General features: G+C 40.2%; 1 protein-coding gene across 1 annotated transcript in view; it reads right to left on the bottom strand.

Moving 5' to 3' along the window:
* The window catches only part of FBXW11 (F-box and WD repeat domain containing 11), a 121,663-nt gene that overhangs the window by 11,951 nt on the left and 89,286 nt on the right, over positions 1 to 20,426 (bottom strand). Inside the window, 8 exon segments of the mRNA XM_032594212.2 lie at positions 1,515 to 1,633; positions 4,367 to 4,616; positions 5,845 to 5,963; positions 10,751 to 10,888; positions 18,379 to 18,413; positions 18,416 to 18,468; positions 19,331 to 19,461; positions 19,463 to 19,515. Of these exon segments, the coding sequence (XP_032450103.1) occupies positions 1,515 to 1,633; positions 4,367 to 4,616; positions 5,845 to 5,963; positions 10,751 to 10,888; positions 18,379 to 18,413; positions 18,416 to 18,468; positions 19,331 to 19,461; positions 19,463 to 19,515 (898 nt within the window).

Raw genomic sequence — 20,426 nt, 5'->3', positions numbered from 1 at the left:
GTCTGAATTGATTAAACCATGTAGCCAAATGGTCTAGGAAGGGCTTTTCCGGGGGAGATAGGGACTGTAGGCAGGAGAGAAGAAAAGGCATGATGTGTGTGGGCTGGGGGAGGATATAATACAGTCAGGAGGGTAGGCTTCCACCCCAGGCACTTCTAGCCTGGAATCCATGAGACCCACTGAAGTTAGAACCAGTGGGCCAGCATAATGGTCTTCCTCTCCTGATGAGGTTTAGGGACACCCCTCCTAGATAACACTCCCGGACACGAGGGTTGTCCAGTTTACACAGTCACAGTGGGAGCCTCTCATTAAGTATATGAAGTGTCTCAGGAACATGAACCCACACACTACGCCCAGCCTTCTTCTCGGTGTATGATTTACAGAACAGTTCTGAAAATAAAAATTTTTTAATTTTTCTGTCATCATTGATTTTTCTACATTGTTTGTAAACATAAATCACAGCAAACTAACGTGTACAAAACAAAGTCAGCAAACTCATTCTGTAACAACCTTTTCTTCGCCCCTCTCCCAATAGCTCTTACCATATACCCAATGAATATTTTACCACAGCCACCCTCAGCAAATCTTCTCATCAGTGTCAGTGACGGTGGCTTCTCTAACCTACTGTGAGCAGAGCCATTCAGCACTGCCACTGACTCCAAAGTGGTTCCCCTCTATAAACTATAAAGGAATATACATTATTATTTTGTAAAAGATTCCGGTGAGAAAGGTAAGGACTATTTACTGATGAAATATTAAGCAATATAAAGCATGATGGATACAAGAGAACCAAGATTCAGGGTCAACTGACTTTAATAATATCTTAAAACTTAAAATGATAAAGAAAACTTGCAGCAGTTTCAGCTTTATTGCTGTTTTGTTCCCTCCTTCCTTCCTTCTTTCTTTTAAAAATCATCTTGAAACCAATCTTTATTTTGCCCAAACATTAAACAATTTGATTAAAAAAAAAAAAGCTACCAGCATATGTTGGGACAATGGAAAAACGACTTGGGATCAGTGAGTAGATATTTAAGGGAAATTCTTAACAAATACAGTGTTTATGGATAGTCAGATTTATTAAAAAGCAAGGACACTGAGTGCTGGGAAGAAAAAAGGGAGATAAAATAAATGATGAAACAGGAGTGGGATGATGTTGTAGTGTAGCCTCGGGTGAGACACAGATAAATCAAGTACACTCCTCCCACCTGTTAGTGAGGGAGACAGGAGCTCACAGATAAGGGAAAGTAGAGAGTCAGGCTGGAGCGTCCTCTCTTCTGAGGAGTTCTGGTATTAAGGGATCTTGGGTGGAGTTTATGTCATAAAACGTGTGTATTGGAGGAGTCAGTTTACCCACTTCAGTTCACAGGACCAAATGGACTAATAAAAGTTACCTATAGTTTTCTTACTTGAAGTATCTCCAAAGGCTCCAAGTCTTTTGAGCATCAGGACTGGGGCAGGAGTCAAAACTATAGCAAAAATCAGCCTACTCTGTCAGCACACCAGCTTCTACTCACCTTATGGTATTATCTGATGATCCACTAACAACCAGCCGATCCCTGTACTGGAGACAGGCAATGCCTCGCTTGTGCCCATTCAGAGTACGAACAAACTCACAGGTACTCGTGCTCCAGACCTGCATAACCAATTAATAATACTTTAAGAATAAACGCCGAAAAGTCCCCTCACAATATACCTTTTTAAAAACATCAGAGCTTCTAAGAATGACCAAAATACTTGATTATGAAATCTGGTTCAGAAGCTGGGGGACAGACTGGCCAGCATACAGTTTTCTTAGCTGCAGAGTGATAAAACAGGAATGAAACACAGAGGGAAGCTGTGAAGTCTCCAACCTTGAGATATTCACAAAGAGAACATCTCCTGGATGGTTCAGACATTCACTTGCCTAGAGGGAAGAGTGTGGGCCAGATTTTATGTTTTCATGCCAGCTGACATGTCATATCCAATGTAACTGATGTGAAAAAGTTTCACCTTTCACATCCTCCTCTTTTCCAGCATAGTTTCTTGAACAGCTCCATTTGTTTTGACACATCACTCCTAATATTATGTATGTGGAATAAATAATCCCTCTTTTGTGAAACCATCTGCAAGACTTAGATGTTCACAGACACACTTAATATATTACAAGCCAAATAAGGAGACGCAAAGCAACCAGAGTGCCCTGAATTATTTTACCAGCTGCGTTTGTAGTTGAATGGGATAACTAGATCTCCACATGCAAAAGAATGAAGTCGGACCCCCAACTCACACAATATACAAAAATACAATTCAGAATAAACCGAAGGCCTAAATGTGAGAGCTGAATCTATGAAACTCTCAGAAGAAAACACAGGAGTAAATCTTTGTGATCTTGGATTAGGCAACGGTTTCTCAGACAGGACAATAAATGCACAGGCAACAAAAGGCAAAAAATTGATCAATTGCACTTCATCAAAATTAAAGTTGTCTGTGTGGCAAAGAACACCATCAAGACAGTGAAAAGAGAAGCCACAAGATGGAAGAAAATATTTCCAAATCATTCACCTCTTAAGGTACTTGTAACCAGAATATATAAAGAATTTTTGTAACTACACATTAAAAAAAAACAACAAACAAAAAACACCCAAATAATCCCATTTTTTAAGTACATGAAAGATTTAAACAGATGTTTCTCCAAAGAAGATACAAAAAAGGCCAATAAGCACTGAAAAGATGCTCAGTATCAGTGGTCACAAGGGAAATGGAAACCAAAACCAGAGATAACCACTACACAACTACAAGGATGGCTGTAATAAAAAAGATGGACAATAACAAGTGCTGGCAAGGATACGGAGAAATCCTCCAGGCTGATATTATGCAACGGCTGCTCTGTAAAAAAGGCCCAAACCCTCCTGACTTCCAGGCAGTGATCTTGTTCCAACTGGTCTGACTGAATGGTAAGTGAGTTACTGCACACAAACCCTACTTGTTCAACTGCCAGACCACTTTATCTAAAGGTTGATGCTACCTCTGTGATGTGTGGGGCTAGATACTAGATACCAGAATGCCACCTAGTGCTGGTCATAAAAAAGAAGGTTTTTTGATCCAAATTCAAATGCTCACACAATGCTGGTGGGATTTTAACACAGCGTAGCCACTTTGGAAAACGTTTGGCAGCTCTTCAGAATATCGAACCCAGAGTTACAATTCCAAGAGAACTGAAAATGTATGTCTGTGCAAAAAGTTACACACAAATGTTCATGGCAGCACTATGTTTAACAAATGAAAGGTGCAAACAACCAAAATGTCCATCAACTGATGAACAGATAAACAGAGCGTGGCACATCCACACAATGGAATTTCCTTCAGTCGTTAGAATGAATGAAGTACTGACACGTGCTACAATATTCATGGATGAACCATGAAAACACCACACTAAGTGCAAGAAGCCAGACAGAAAATGCCACATATTATAGGATTACATTTATATGAAATGTCTAGAAGAGGCAAATCCATGCACAGAAAATAGATTAGTGATTGCTAAGGACCAGAAGAAGAGAACAGGGGTTGACTGTCAGTGGGTAGGAGGTTTTTTCAGGGGGCAATGAAAATGTTCTGAAACTAAACTATATTAAATGGCTAACACTGTAACTACATTAAGGGGCACTGGACTGCATGCTTTAAGTGGTGAAACTCACGGTATGTGAACTATATCTCAAAAGCTAAAATTTTAAAAAGTTAAAATGGATACTGGAATCAGACCTGCATTTACTACATCCTATGACTCACCGTAGACTACAACCATTTGTCTCATGCCTGCCACCCACCATACGCCGAGCTTCTTGAGGGCAGGGATGGGTCTTATTCATTATTGTATCTCCAGCATCCAGCCTAGGGTCTATGGCACGGCATAGACCATTAAGTGGATTAATTCAAATGAAGTGAATTAAGTGAATAAATCAAATCTCAGCTCCGCCACTAACTAGCTGTGTGGTCTCCAGCCCAGTTCTTCACTCTCTGAGCCCCATTTGTAAAATTGAGGCAATACCTTCCTCAACAGAGTGCTGGAAGAGATCAGCGACAGGGTAAGGTGAAGCTCCTAGCACACAGTACATGTTCCACAGGTTAGTTCTCTTCCCCTTAAACACGCGATCAATGGTGTCATTTCATGAAATAGAAGGCTGCTCTCCATCGTGGACCCGTGACCCTTTCCTCCTATCTTGCCTGTGATTCCAGAAGCATGAAGAATGGGATTGCCTCAAGGGCTCAAGCACAGATGAAGCAGATTACAGATCTTGCCCAGTACCAGGTTGATAAAGCCCACCTCTGCTTCCTCTGTGTTTGAAAGGGAACAGGAGGAAGCAGAGTTATGACTAGTACATACACTTACTTTGATGGTTCTGTCACCAGAGGCAGACACGATGTATTTATCATCAAAGTCTACCACATTGACAGCAGCACGGTGGCCAACCAGGACACGGCGTAGAGTGATATCGGTAGCAGAAGCCATGTCCCACACAGCGATGGAGCGATCCTTGGAACAGGTCACCATAAGTCCATTGCTGAAGCGTAAATGCAGTACAGCCTCATTGTGGTGGATCAATGTGTTCAGAACTTCACCCGTGTTCACATCCCAGACTCTAGAGAACAGAAAAGCACAATGCGTGATTACTGAGACAACCAGGAAGAGTCAGTGTCTGTGCCCTGGGCCCATTCTTAGTAGTAGGCTAGGGAGATGTAAGCTTCTCTTGTGACTGGGACCTCACATCCAAGACCATGTTTAAAAGGAGCCCCCAGAAGCAATTATTGTATTTGCTGAGAAGTACTGAGAGGGTTTCAAAAAAAGAAGGCCAATTATGAAGGGGGCCTGGGTAGCTGCTCAGTCAGTTAAGTGTCTGACTCTTAATTTTCAGCTCAGGTCATGATCTCACAGTTCATGAGTTTGAGCCCCACATCGGGCTCTGCACTGACAGTGTGGAGCCTGCTTGGGATTCTCTCTCTCCCCTTCTCTCTCTGCCCCTCCCCCATTCATGCTCTCTTGATCTCTCAAAATAAATAAATAAACTTAAAAAGAAAAAAAGGAAGGAAGAAGGCCAACTCTGGCTCTGTCCAGGTTTAGGTTTATTTAACATGAGGTAATCAGGGACAGTGAGGACAACAAAATGATTCTTCAAGTTAAGTGGGCTCGCAGGGAGTCTGAGATGACAGGGGAAGGAGGCTTCACGCTGGGGAACTGAGGGCAGTTTCCAAGCTTAAGGCTCTTTTTGGCCTCTGATAGGTCTCAGAGTCCATTACTTATCCATTGCACACTAGAGACTGTAAGTCATGACAACTCATCAATTCCCACATGCATCTATTTACCCAACCGCTTTATGGACAAAGGCAATATGGCAGCTGCTCCATCCATGACATATAAGGTTCTCAGGGGCAGCCCTTTCACGTCACAGCTTTTCTGTAAACCCAATCTCCTAAGAGGACAAATTCACACAGACCAAAGGAGGAAAGTCACAGGCTTCTGTGGCAGAAGCAGTGCCTGAAAAGCACTGAGTCAGAGAAAGGACACTAGCATGCTGGTGACTTTTCAAATGTCTGGAGCATGGTCCTCCCAGGAGAAAGCTAGTCTAACACTAGGTAATATTTCCTAGTACATTTCCATCTCTATAACATACAACAATGAGCGTAGGACCTACTTAACAAAAGGTGGCTTTCTAGCCTGCTTTGTTCAAATAAACCCACACCTAAAGTGGTTTTGAAATACAGCACATAAAACATATACAAAGAATGTGTGTCCTTATCCCCGAAAAGGGTGCAGTCTCAGTCTTCTCACGGAAGATATGGAAGTCAGACCAGCGAAGCCAAATCACTCACCTCACTGTAGAGTCTGAAGAACCAGTCACAATGACACGTTCATCATACTGGAGACAAAGGACAGAGCCAGTGTGTCCCGTTAACACTTTCAAACATTCCAAGCTGGTTTTATCCCAAATCTATGGAGACAAGAAAACCACAAACAGTGATTTAGTCTATCACCTTCTGATAAATGTTTTTGTCTCACCTTACTTTCTGAATCACAAAATAGAACAAACCTGCATTACAGTAAATAAGAACAGTTAAACTTCAAACAGGTGGAAAATGACAAAAAAAGGGAAGAGGCAATATCGAATAACTTCCAAAACAGATGTGCTATTTTGTTTACTTTGTCCCTCTAACTATTATACTTACTATATTTAACAGCCTTATAAAGGGAATTTTTAAATAAACTCGGAAAAACAGTGTGACATCTATTAAGAGCCTTTAAAAATGCATATCTCTAACCCATTATGATTACTTACAAAAATTTTAAAATGAAAAATGTTCGACATTTCAGAAAAATTTCAAAGTAAACTGAAAAGCTTTTAATGAGAGAATATAATGCTTCATTACAGTTATGTTTTTTAAAAAAATAGAATAAAAGCCATGTATATGGTGATATAATCAATATATTTAAAACAAAAAAAAGATGAAAAGGAAAGATAATGTTAATAATAGTCGGCTTTGCTCTCTGAGTGTTCTTTTTCTCCCTTCTTTTGATCTTTCCAATGTTTTTCAAGTTTTCAATACTCCCCACATATAACAGGGGATAGGAAATCATTTATTTTAAAGATTGGATTGTTAAAATAGATCGTGTGAACCTGTTTCTTCCTTTGTAAAATCATACTGTCATAATTGCAGCATCCCTCAAGTTTACTACAAATAGCCAAAACAAGACATTTAACTGTCTTTCTACAACAGCAAGACCTGCTTCTAATTTCTGACCTATTAGAACCACGGTTATTTTGAAAGAGTGATTGGTGATCCAGGACTGGTACAGAATGAAGGACAAAAGGTTTCCAACCACTGTTCTAGATGATCTCTCTAAAGTGCATCTCTGCTCTACTGTTTATGTCTCGTAAATAAAATGCATGCCTATTTTAAACATGGTGTGCCTCTATTAACGGCACTCTTTTAGAAACACATCCAATGTAAATGAAACGCAAGCCTGTGGTCAGCCTATGCTCTGACAAGGTCCTTATAAACCATTCTTTTTTTTTTCTTTTTAAGGTGTATTTATTTATTTTGAGAGAGAGAGAGAGAGAGAGAGAGAGAGAGAGAGAGAGACCCACACAGGCTCCACATTGTTGAGTCAGAGCCTGATGCAGGGCTTGAACCCACGAACCATGTGATTATGAGCTGGATGCTTAACCAACTGAGCCACCCAGGCACCTCCCTTATAAAACATTCTCACTATTCCTTAAAGGATAACTGCCCAAATTAAATAGTAACATACGTCACTCTTGCCAGAGTATATTTATGGCTGCAGGTTATCAGGGCTATTGATTGATAAGTATTACATAAAAATAGGGTTCTGAGGTCAAATATATTTTGGAAGTGGGGAAACACTGGGTATCTCTCTGCTGCAGACCTCAAGAGTCTTTATGTGCTACTCTATCCTGTGAATTTCTTTTTTTTTTTTTAAATTTTTTTAACGTTTATTTATTTTTGAGACAGAGAGAGACAGAGCATGAACGGGGGAGGGTCAGAGAGAGAGGGAGACACAGAATCGGAAGCAGGCTCCAGGCTCTGAGCCGTCAGCCCAGAGCCCGACGCGGGGCTCGAACTCACGGACCGTGAGATCATGACCTGAGCCGAAGTCGGACGCTTAACCGACCGAGCCACCCAGGCGCCCCTATCCTGTGAATTTCTAAGGAGATACAGCATGCCATCAGCTTGAGGACAGACTAAAAGAAATTATTCAGAAAAGAGTGGGGGGCAGGGGGGAAGCCTGGAGAAAATGTAAGTCAATAACAAAAGATCTACTATTTATGTAATTAGAGTCTCAGAAGGAGAAAAAAAGAAAACGGGGCAGAAAAAATATTTGAAAAAATAATGGCGAAAGACATTTGAAATTTGGTGAATGAAAGACATAAATTTACAGATCCAAAAGCTCAGTGAAAAACTTGCTAGGTATGACATCAAAAGCATGATTCATAAGACGGGCACCTAGATGGCTCAGTGGTTGAGCATCTGACTCTTGATTTCTGCTCCGGTATTGATCTCTCAGTTCATGGGATTGAGCCCTGTATCAGCCCTGCACTGACAGTACAGAGCCTGCTTGGGATTCTCTCTCCTTCTCTCTCTGCCCCTCCCCCACTCTCATACACTCTCTCTCTCTCTCAAAATAAATGAACTTTAAAATAAAAAAGCATGATCCATAAAAGAAAAAAATGGTACACTATTCTTCATCAAAATCAAAATCAAAATCTCCTGGTCTATGAAAGATATCATTGAGGAAATGAGAAGACAAGACTGGAAGAAAATATCTGCAAAACATATCTCAAAAAAGGATTTGTATCCAAGGGAACCTGGGTGGCTCAGTCAGTTGAGCATACAACTTCAGCTCAGGTCAGGATCTCTCGATTTGTGAGGTCAAGTCCAACATTGGGCTAGCTGCTGTCAGCACAGAGCCTACTTCAGATCCTCTGTCCCCCTCTCTGCCCTTCCCCTACTTGCACTCTCTCAAAATAATAAAAATGTTTCTTAAAAAAGGATTTGTGGGGCGCCTGGGTGGCGCAGTCGGTTGGGCGTCCGACTTCAGCCAGGTCACGATCTCGCGGTCCGGGAGTTCGAGCCCCGCGTCAGGCTCTGGGCTGATGGCTCAGAGCCTGGAACCTGTTTCCGATTCTGTGTCTCCCTCTCTCTCTCTGCCCTCCCCCGTTCATGCTCTGTCTCTCTCTGTCCCAAAAATAAATAAACGTGAAAAAAAAAATTAAAAAAGAAAAAAAAGAAAAAAAAAAAGGATTTGTATTCAGAATATGTAAAGAACTCTCAAAGTTCAATAATATGAAAACAACCCATTTTAAAAATGGACAAAAGATTTGGATACTTCACAGGGCGCCTGGGTGACTCAGTCAGTTAAGCTTCCGACTTCGGCTCAGGTCATGATCTCACAGTTCATGGGTTTGAGCCCCGTGTCGGGCTCTGTGCTGACAGCTCAGGGCCTGAAGCCTGCTTTGGATTCTGTGTCTCCCTCTTTCTCTCTGCCCCTCCCCTGCTCGCTCGCTCTCTCTCTCTCAAAATAAACAAACATTAAAAAAAAAAAAAAATTAAAAAAAAAAAAAGATTTGGATACTTCACCACCAAATATACAGATGGCAAATAAGCACATGAAAAGATCATGTGATCATCAGTCATTGGGGAAATGTAAATTAACTCAAAATGACATATGTCTACATACTTATTAGAATGGCAAATATCAACCTGAGAATACCAAGGGCTGACAAGGTTGCATAACAAAGGGAACTCTCATACCTTATTGATAGGAACATAAAATAGTACAGCCACTTTGAAAACCAGCTTGGCCATTTCTTAGCAAGAAATACAGATACTTACCATATGGGTCAACAATCCCACTCCTATGTTTTTACTCAAGCGAACTGAAAATGTATGTTCTCATAAAAATTTGCATACATGTTTATAGTGGCTTTATTCATAATTGTGAAAACTGGAAACACAAATGTCCTTCAACAGGTAGACGGATAAACACACTGGGATGCACCAGAAAGTAGACTGCTACTCAGCAAGAAAAGGGAATCAACTACTGCTAAACATAACAAAGGAGATAATCTCATCTAAGATGCTAAGTATAAGAAGCCAAACTCAAAAAGCTACATACTGTGTGAGTCCATTTATAGACTGTTCTCTAAAAAGCAAAATTATAAGGATAGGGAAAAAAAGACTGAGAAAAAAAAAGGTTGGGGCACCTGGGTGGCTCAGCTGGTCAAGCATCCAACTCCTGGTTTCAGCTCAGGTCATGATCTCACAGGTTCGTGAGTTCAAGCCCCAAGTAGGGTTCTGCACTGACAGCACAGAGTCTGGAGCCTGCCTGGGATTCTCAGTCTCCCACTCTCTCTGCCCCTCCCCCCCACTCCACATGAGCACACATGCTCACTTGCACTTGCGTGTGCTCTCTCAAAATAAACTTTAAAAAAAATTAAAAAGTAAATAAATAAATTTAAAAAGCCCAGTGCCTAAGGGGAAGAACTGAACACAAAGGGGCTGAATAAGGGAACTTCTGGGGATGATGGAACTGTTCTATATCCTGATTTTTGTTACGGTTACACAATTCTTTGTGCTTGTCAAAACTCATAAAACTTTACAACAAAAAGAGTGAATTTTCCTGTATGTAACTTGTAACTTTAAAAAAAATGGCAAAAAAAAAAAAAAAAAATCCTGCAATGTTTTCTTAAATACGAGAAAATAAGCTATAAACAATGTAAAACAAAATCTGTCAGATCAGCTGCCGAACATTAAAACACAGAATGATCCAGCTTATCTACTTTTGAAGAGTGAATTAAAACATATAAATATAAATTGCTCTATCATTCTTTTGTGTTATCACTTGAGCCTTCGTCAGCACCCATAAAAGGCAATGACTTTGATTTACAGGCAAGGCAGCAATGCCCCCACCAGCTAGCAAAGTCAGCAAGAGTCCTGTGATACTGAGATATTTTCCATGCACACCTAAACACAGAACACAGAATGCACATGTGCTTAGAGAAGGATAAGAAGTGAGACAACCCAGGGGTCTTGTGTTAGTCTAGGGAAACACTCTGCGGTTCCTAAGAACCACACTGAGAGCTGCCAAGATGGAAGGGCACTGATGAAAACAATCTGGAATAAATGGAGAGATTCAGTGATCTAGTATCTAACACAACCACAATTCTAAAAAGAACACATACAAAATACAGTCATTCACCTTAATAGAATTATCTCGTAGGCCACTGATAATTTTTTCATCATCATACTGTAAACAGTAGACACCTTTACTATTTTCAGAGCGGCACTGAATCCTCTGCAAGTTGTGTCGTCCACACCGCCAGTTAGATTCTATAGTCTGGGGGGAAAAGGAGGCAACAGATGAGTTTTTGTGAATCAACCATTCTATTAGGCTTCAGACTCTAGTGTTGCTTCCAGGAACAGCATACCAGATACCCCATCTTGGTTTGCATAACTGTCTGTGGATAGGAATCATGCTCTTTCCAAGTAAGACATTAGCCCAACAGTGTTTTTTGTCAAACGCTCCCTATCTGGCAACCACCATAGGATTTCCAATGAGTTTGAGTTGGGTTTGAAAAAAAATAGCCTAGACAGAACTCAATATGCTTAAAGAATGCCATTTGCACCCAAAATATACAAATAAGTAGTAACTCACTGGGTCACTCTCTAATGCCAATTAAAATATTTGGCAGAAGACCACCACCAACATTAAGCATATACTGACAATCTACGTATCCATCCAAGGCATTGTCTTAATCACTGAGAAAAGACATCGAACAATTACTACCTGTCAACTACTACAGAAAGAATTTTATTTGTTACCCATTTTTAATCATCTACTAGACTGAAAGGTCCTTTAGAGTAAGAATGGCACACCTGGGCCCTGGATAACATTCTTCCATCATTCATGCAACATTTACTGAGATGCTACTTTTTTCCATATACTGACTGTGCTAGGTGCCGGGGATTAAAAGAACAGGAAGCACACTGTTCAAGGGAGCTACCACTACAGGCACACAGGTATCTAGGCACACAGTACCTGGAACTAGATATACTCAAAAGATGTTTACCTGGTTAAATGATCCACACACTAACCTTGGAAGGAAGTTCTTACTACTTCCCTTTTAAAAACAAGGGAAGAGTTTAATTTCCTGAGGCCACAAAACTAAGTAACTAGACTAAATGGAAATTATACCCGGTTCTTCCTGACAACGAGTCCATGCTTTTCCACTAAAATATGCAGTGTCTGTAAAGAAGTATAGTCCTAGCTATTGAGGCAGTGAACACAGAACATAAGATCGGTAACAATTCCAGATAAAATATGAGTGCCAATGAGTGATTAAAACTATAAGTTCTGTAGGACACTTACAGGAGAAAAAACAGAACCAAGGCCTCAGACCAGTGGGCAAGTTTAATGAGAAAGTGGATCATGCCCAGGGCACTAGAAGACCTAAGCTTTGGTAGTAGATATGAGGCATTTTTAGGATCAAAGGGCACAATGTTTCTAAGAACAACCCAAGCGTCAACTCCAAATCCTTGAAATTAGGGGACGATGGGGACTAAAATAATTGGTTACACCTGAGTTCAGGATATAGCCTGAAAGATTATCTCTGAGTAGTTAATTATATGAGTAGCTGAAAGTTTAATTAGTTGCTCTGCTAAAGGATGGTGATAAATCTCATCTTCATTCACAATATGCACTTAATTACTAGCTCTGCTGACATCTGACAAACTGTATTCTCCTCTTATGTTGAAGGCAGTATGCTTCTGTATGCTTTAAAACTGTTCAAATTTACTGAATGTTATGTGCAGGTACTATGCTTTCATAACACTATGGTATGTGATTTAAATATTTATAGCTAATTTAATCATCACAACTCTGAAGCCGAAATTACTGTCCTCCTTTTCTAGAAAAAGAAATGGAAGGTTGGAGATAGTGATACACATATACCTAAAAAGGAAAATGTTTCATCATTTGTGGCCTCCACACTTAGCACAGGAGCCTGGAAATATAATCCCTGCCCTCAAAGAGCTCCTATGTACAGCCTTGAAAGAGGGCAGGATCGCATATTTCTAACACCCGAGGGATGCAAGGAGGTGTCATGGAGATGCCAGGAGTGAGGAAACGCTCATCTGCCCATCTGCTACCAAGTCAGAGCTTCTGAGCCAGCATCATCATCTCCAGTAAGTTTGTGAAATGTCAGAAATAAAGAATATTCCAAAACCAAAATTAATAATAATAAGAATATTAATAATTCACCCCACCTCTGTTACCGCTACCAACGTAGATAACAGATCTGAGTATATAAGCGACTTTTAGAAAAGGGGTCCAGAAAAAAAGACTTAAACTGAACTCAATGCTTAGAATCATTTAGAGAGCTAATATATTTTTAGATAGTGACTGAGCCACCTCAGCATGCTAAGTATACCAGGAAAACGCTGACTTAGGAGACAGATGCACTGGTAACAAGTCTCATTCATGGCCAGTGACTTTTGGCAGTGGTTACCGATATTCAGGCTACACCCTACAGGGGCCCAGAGAGTTGCTGCAGAAGGCATGACTCCATATAAACCCGAAGTATTACAAAGTTGAATACGTAACATAACTTACATATATACATATATACGCATATATGTGTGTGTGTGTGTATATATATATGTGTGTGTGTGTGCATCTCGGGTGTTATTTTAAAAATTCATACAACTGCTTTCAGTTATAAAACATAAACATTGCTTTAAAATATCATCAAATCAGTAAAGCAGCTTTGTTACTCTATACATTTCAATGCAAAGGAAAAGTATTTACTATCACATGGGAGACTGAAAAAAAAAAAATAATGTAAAAAGAGAAAGCAGAAGAAGCCTCATACCAAAAAGAACTGCCTATATGCTCCCTCAAGTGGAAAATGTTTTCTAGAACTGGGCGACTTGATTACAATCTTTTACTATACCTAAAACCTAAAGATACAGCAGAGAGGACCAAAGAGGAGTTGGGGTGAGGCAGCAGTCAGCCTGGGGTACACCCATCCCCTGCAACGTCTGGTAAGAGAACGCCGCCTGACGTGACAGCTGGGCCATACCCTCTGCCTCTGGCCCTCACATAAGAATGGAGGCAGGCCCTCTCCAAAGCTCTGTCAGATAACAGGCTCTTGTTCTAAACTGAATGGAAGTTAAGAACTAGGAAATGGCTTAGCTTTTCAATATTCAGAAAAGAGCCTAGTTTTTCTAAAATACATTTCTGAATTTAAAAGAAAAGGTCTGCCAGGTCATTCTTGATGGGTTGTTTTAGGGAGCTCCCGCTTAAGGCTGTGTTAAAAAATTTTTTTAAGCTCCTGAATCACCACAGAAGTGGTTTGTTTCAAAATGCCAGGAAGGGACACTAACCCAGAGCAGGGAACAGATGGTTTTGCTGCACACCAATCTCGTGTAACTCCTGAGACTCTACTCTTCTCAATTCCCTGGCCACCCACAAAAGAAAGCAGCACGTCCTGCTGACTATGCTGCCCAAAATACTACCTACCACCATATTCGACGACCTCAACTCTTACTAGAATGCTTATAAGCCAGGTCTTTAAAAAATAAATAAATAAAAAATAAAATACTGGACCCTTAAAAATGGAAGGCAGCCCAGTGTGGTACAGAAAATACCTAGGTCAGTTAGCAGCTTTGGCAAATGAGGTGGGACTGTTTGCGCTGCAGTTTCCTCCTCTGTAAAATGGGAAAAATAAGATCTACTTCCTTAAAACTCTTGTAAGGAGCAAATGAAATTACACATATAAAGTGCTCATCACAGTGCCTACAAACGACAGCAGTGATGCTCCTCCTCAGCTGCGGAGAACACAGACCCAAAGGAGTAGGCTGTGACCAACAAAATCTTCTCACCAAGATGTCAGGAACGGTTGTCTCGGTCTGGGCTGTATCTAATGCTGCTAGCCCTGGGCCCTCCCTAACCATTCCTGGGAAGGGGCTCAGCCTTCCAGTGCATTTCAACTGTGACTCCAGCAGCAGGGATACAGGGCATACACAGGTGCACCTCTTTAATTATGCAGATACCTGCCATTACACTTAGACATCATGTGGTGTGTGGCTACTGTAGAGGAGTACTTCGTGTTTTTGAGAACTTGTAAAATCCCCTTACCCTGTGCAAATTTTAAAAATACTGGGAAAGTAGCCATGATACACAGAGTATACAGCGGCATTTAAATTGGCAATAGAGTGAAAACAGATGTCTGAGTATGGAGGAATAACATTATTTTTAGAAGCCTAAACACAACTGGGTGGGTGGGCAAGTTTCAGCATTTTCTGGTCAGGACAATATTAATATCAAGTTTGCAAACCACAAAAAAGCTTCCCACTTTCCCTGAATAAAATGTGGTTTATTAAAGGTGCGATACAACACACCATCATTTTACCAGTGGTCTATTCCAAGGAGAGTGCTTCAAAGGCTTTAATCCAGTGAATAAAAAGAGGGGAAATGCATATTACATGAAAGAGTTTACACTACTCTGAGATGGCAACAGAGAAAAAAACAAGTTCAGGACACAGAATTCTGATTAAGTCTATTGTAACAATTCCCACCTCTCTGCTGAGAGACGATTGGGGGCATGGTAGACCCCCAAAAGAGCATGAAAAGAGCATGAGCTTTGGACTAAGACTCTGTTTTGATCGTCTGAGAGTTAATCAAATCACTGCAGCAAAGTACCTAATAGTAAGCTCACCATTACAGTGAGCAGAACAACTGAGACTCTAGATAGCAGGGGAAATATGGCTGCATCCTTGAGGAATGTGCCTCAGGTTTTCCAGGAATTCCTTCTCAACTCAGAGGTACTCTAAACCACACCCCCCCCCCCCCGGTGTGCAAGAACACCCAAGAGAAATGAAGCTTTGCAGAAAGCTAAGAATTCTTATTTATTCTCCCTAGACTTCATCTCTCACATCTTCATTTCCTCAATAATGGGAGTTGGCCACACTAAGCTAGGTTTTCTATTTTTTTCTTAAAATTAGCCGATTTGTGATGGGTCAATGTAGAAGGGCAAGGTCATCTGCTCATCACAGTCAAATCTAGGAATGGGACAGATGACACAAGACGGTACCTGAAACACAGCTGTCAAAGTAGAGCAAGAAAAGAAGAAGCTGTTGTGTACTGGCAACTTCGCCAAGTATATGGGAACTACACAGAGACTCTGCAGGCATGGAGGGGCAACTGGGCAGGGGGCACAAGCACCCACTTGATGCTCGGGGTGTAATTTATCTTTGGCAATGTTGCTTCTTAAAATTAAAACCCTTTAAAATACTACTTTGCCTAAGTAGACTACAACAAGGCCAATTAATCTACCTTAACTCATGCCCTTTTTTTAAACTAGCAGTCAAGGATGCTGAGTACTCACACAACTGGGGAGAGATGAGATCACCTTGAAAAGTCCATAGGCATGTAACATCACACCTCTTTCTCCTTCACTTCCTGAGTTTTCCACTTTGAAAATGATAAACAACACACTAACCCCAAAGCTAAACAGACCTCAGTTCAATTCCCATCCCTTAGTCTCAGTTTTCCCTTGTTACAGATAGGGATAATATGTACCTTGTTTTAAGAATTAAACGCAATAATCTCTGTAAGTCATACAACTAGTTCATGGTATACTGCAAGAGCTCAACACAGGGTACCTGTAATTATTCTCTTCTGCTATGAGAGTTTCATGCCAGCCATATGGTCAAGAATCAAGTCCTTGAGTCTCTATTTGTTTGATCCATAGGTCACTGACACAACTCTCTACATGTGTGTTCACCCTGGTCAGAATAAAACACACTCCCAAAACAGAGGTAAAGAACTCTATTCTGATGAGGCACCAGTGATCTCGAGTACAAAAAAGTTGTAGTAAGTGCAGAAGAATTGTAGGTTGATCACAGACTCTATTACTCACTGTGTGATCTGGGGCGAGCTATTTATGTTGTGAGTCTCCATTTCCTTAGCTCTGAGTAAGGACATGGCCTACCTTTCAGGTACTGTTCAGAATGCTAAATGGAAAAGTGTATCATAAGATGCTTAACAAAGTATCTAGTACAAGTAAACGGTCTTGTAGGCATGATACATTATTTTTTATTATTACCACTATTAGTGAATATGCCAAAGTATAAAACATCATCCCTTACACTAAGAGATCTAGCCCACAAAAATCTGGAGGAGACTCTTGTGGGCCACCAGTGGGTTTTCCCAAACCACACTTTAAGAACCACTGGGTAGACCACCATGATGTAGAGGTTTTGCATCAAATAGGGTTTTCCCCCATAGCTCTATTTCCCTCACATCTGCCTCCTCCACTAACTTTAAAATATTATTTTAGCCTGAGGAAATGGTTACGGTAGGTAGTGTCACATATTATCATGCCACAGAGTACTGAGTTCATACTACTGATTATAACAGTACTCATGAGGATTAAATAATCTATGTCACCAAAATCTTCAACCTGATCAAAGTTCTTCCAGAGTTCCTATTTATTAATATTGACTTTAAACATCATCCTTCTCATAACAAAGGATTTGCTGAAATTAGTCAAGGAAATCTGGAGTTGCTTTGGAAAGAACAGTTGAAAAAAGAAGCAAAAAGTAATATAGTTTCTAATATGTATGCAAAGCAATAATTAGTACAACTATCTTGGGGTAAGAGACAGCTCCTCTCCCCTAAAACACACACACACCGACTCAAGATTCAAGTTAACAGTGTAGGAGCAATTTATTCTAAGTTTTGAACTTCCAGTGGATCAAGTAATTCCTAACCTTTGATTAGTCAGGCAGAAGTTTTAAATTATTTAGCCCTCCGTAAAAGATTGCTTTACAGCTCATTTTAGGACGTAGATACTCAAAACAAGGGTTTGTGTTTTAAATATGATGTTCCAGTCACATTGAAATTTACCATTAACCTAATGATTCCATCAGTTCACATCTGCCTTAAAAGGGAAGGGGGTGGGGGAGAACTTCCAAAAAAGCACATGTTTCTCCATTAATGAATTTTGGCACAATAACTTTTATGTCTATCACCTGGGAGAGAGGATTACTTGACATTTGGGAAACTGAGTATAACTTTATGGGTGATACAGCACTGCCTAGCAAAGGCTAAACTTTTCGCCAAGGAGGAAATAGTGAAGTAACCAAGACCTGCCAAGAACACATGTGAAAGAGTTAATGAGAAATGCCTGTGCCTGTCTTTCCTGGTTCAAGGAAAAGGGCTAAATAATAAAACTGAACTAATTAGAACACATGAATAATATCAAACATCTCCAATGTTTCTCATCAAGTTTACAGAGTTTTACTGGTCTGGTGAAGTTACACTCAAATCCAAAATGGTCCAGGAGCATAATTTGCTGTATAAAACCCACTTAACTATTGCTTAGATTCATATTTGAGCCATTTTTATGAAAAAAAAATATGGGAAATTACAGAGGAAACTGAGCCTTGTGCCTTCTCTAATTCTCTAGAGATGGCTCAAAAATGTAAACTGCTAACCTGAAAAAACTGTGCCTGGGATTTTTGGAAAATTTATCAAATTAGAAAGAATAAAAAGCTGACTTTGGACTCAGGTTTTAATTAACTGGCAACTTTGCAGAAGCATTTCAGGTTTTAGAAAAGTCAGGTCAGTTTTTACAATCAGGCATTATCTACCCTGAAGTATGGCTGCAGGTTATACTGACTGTTGACATATTTGCTTCAGGAGTTCAACTTAAAAAAAAAATTACTAGCTCCATGTTTTAGATCAACAAAACGCTCTAAGGCAACATAAAAAGTGAGAACAAGTCACAAAGAGCCCATAAAACAGATAAATCATAAAGTTACCTCTATGTCCTGGATAATCTTTGGGTATAATGACTATAAAATGAATTGGGAGGGCCATCTGTAGGTCTGTTCTTAAACAGGTACTGATCCCTGGCAAATGGAAACAAACAGATGTTATAATCTTGCACATAAAAGGTGAATTTTATTTAAACGTGGTGCTGACAAAGATAGTGTACTCTTCGAGTGTTTTGATTTTAACAGTTCAAAAGTAGGATTTCTGACCATTACATTTACATATTAGACACAAATGTACTTTAACTTCCAGCTCTCTAACACACTCCTGGCCTTTTGTTTTCTGAATACCCAACGCATATTAATCCAGCCTTTCATTCTACAATTTAATAAAAAACGCTAAGGCAGCTTTGTGAAAAACCTTACTTGGGACACATCAAACTTCCTCCCATAAGGAAAACAACAGCCCTATCCCTCACTCACCCATAGCCTGTACAAGCTGTAACTCTCTTTCTGTGCTAAGTGGGCAGGTTATGGACACGTATAAAGGTAAAGAACTGTACGTAAGTTAATGGGTCGGCCGAAAATTCCTGCCCGCCTTGCCTCCCATATCTTCAGTCAGAGCAATGACAAAAAACAAAATGTTATTGACGTTCTCATATTTTCTTTTTTCTTATCTATCTTTTGGTAATAGTATCATCACCTAAGAAAAATGTGAAAGGAAAACGAAAACATAAACTCATAGATTTGAAAAGCCAATCACTCAAACTATATAATACTTCCTAACAGTTAATGCTTGTAAAGGAAATAGGCACTGCAGAAGGAATTACTCTAACAGCTTTAACGCCCCCTCCCCCACGTGCCACTTGTGACCACTCCTCCTTCCCACTTTAAACTAGGCCAACACATTTGGCAAGTCAAACTGCTTGTTTGAATAACCAAAACTGACCCTATGTCCAAGAAACTTTTTTCAGGGGAACAAGCAACCCAGGAAACTTACCACCCTCTTCTTTCTGAAAGTCCCTTCCACAGAGGGTCAGTGCGCACCATTCTTTCAATCAGCTTCTTCCAAAGCATTCCTTCCGAGATCACTCGCTGCCATTCTTTACATACCAGCTCTGCTGCACACAGAGGACCTGGCATCCAGGTAAGAAAGAATGTTTTCTGCTATGTGATCTAAGCCTGCTCTACAAAATAGAAAAAGGCAATGAAGGAATGGGAAGGGAGATGGAAATGTACCAGTCACCATTTCTGTAAAGGTAAGAGGAATAAAGAAATCCTGAACCAGGAACATACCTGACTAGTATCAAAAGTTCAGATATACAAGTGCATGAGTACATAAACACATACACTTCTTTTTGGTTCTGAGTTTTTAAGATAAAATAATTGATGGCAGGGTGCCTGGCTGGTTCAATCAGTAGAGCATGCAACTCTTGATCTGGGGGTTGTGAGGTCAAGCTCCAGGATGGGCACAGAGCTTACTTAAAAAAAATACATTTATTTTTTTAATGGTTATTTATTTTTGAGAGAGAGAGAGTGCGACCGGGGAAGGGGCAGACAGAGAGGGAGACACAGAATCCAAAGCAGGCTCCAGGCTCTGAGCTGTCAGCACAGTGGGATCCCCACTGACTGAGCCACCAGGCACCCTAAAAATTAAAAAAAAAAATGTTTTGATGGCAACAGATTCTATGTATAAAAGTGGATCCTGGACAGGTCTCTATTTGTCAGATGTTACGAAAAAAGACTTATTGCATTCTTTACATAACTCTTAGAAAACTACTACAGGGAAATGATTCCTCAAATTTTAAGGATGAGGCATAGAGAGGTTATTAGTCCTCAAGGTTTCACAACTATAGAATACTAAAACTAAGATTGCAACTCCGATCTCTTGCTCCTAAGTTGTGTTCTTTCCCCTCTGACTTACCGTCTCTCATAACAAATCATCCATTTAATATATGACCTATGTGAATCTCCTGGAGCCAAGGAGACAAAGGAGAAACACTCACACATCTTAAAAAGCTTATGAAAAGTCAAGTGACAATCCAAGAGTTAAAGTCAGGTCTCCTTAAATGTATCTTTTTCCAATCATTTCTTCA

The sequence above is a fragment of the Lynx canadensis genome, chromosome A1 (genome assembly GCF_007474595.2).
Source record: "Lynx canadensis isolate LIC74 chromosome A1, mLynCan4.pri.v2, whole genome shotgun sequence".
Taxonomy (NCBI): domain Eukaryota; kingdom Metazoa; phylum Chordata; class Mammalia; order Carnivora; family Felidae; genus Lynx; species Lynx canadensis.
Note: the sequence above shows the minus strand (reverse complement) of the source record. Positions and strands in the feature narration are given on the sequence as shown.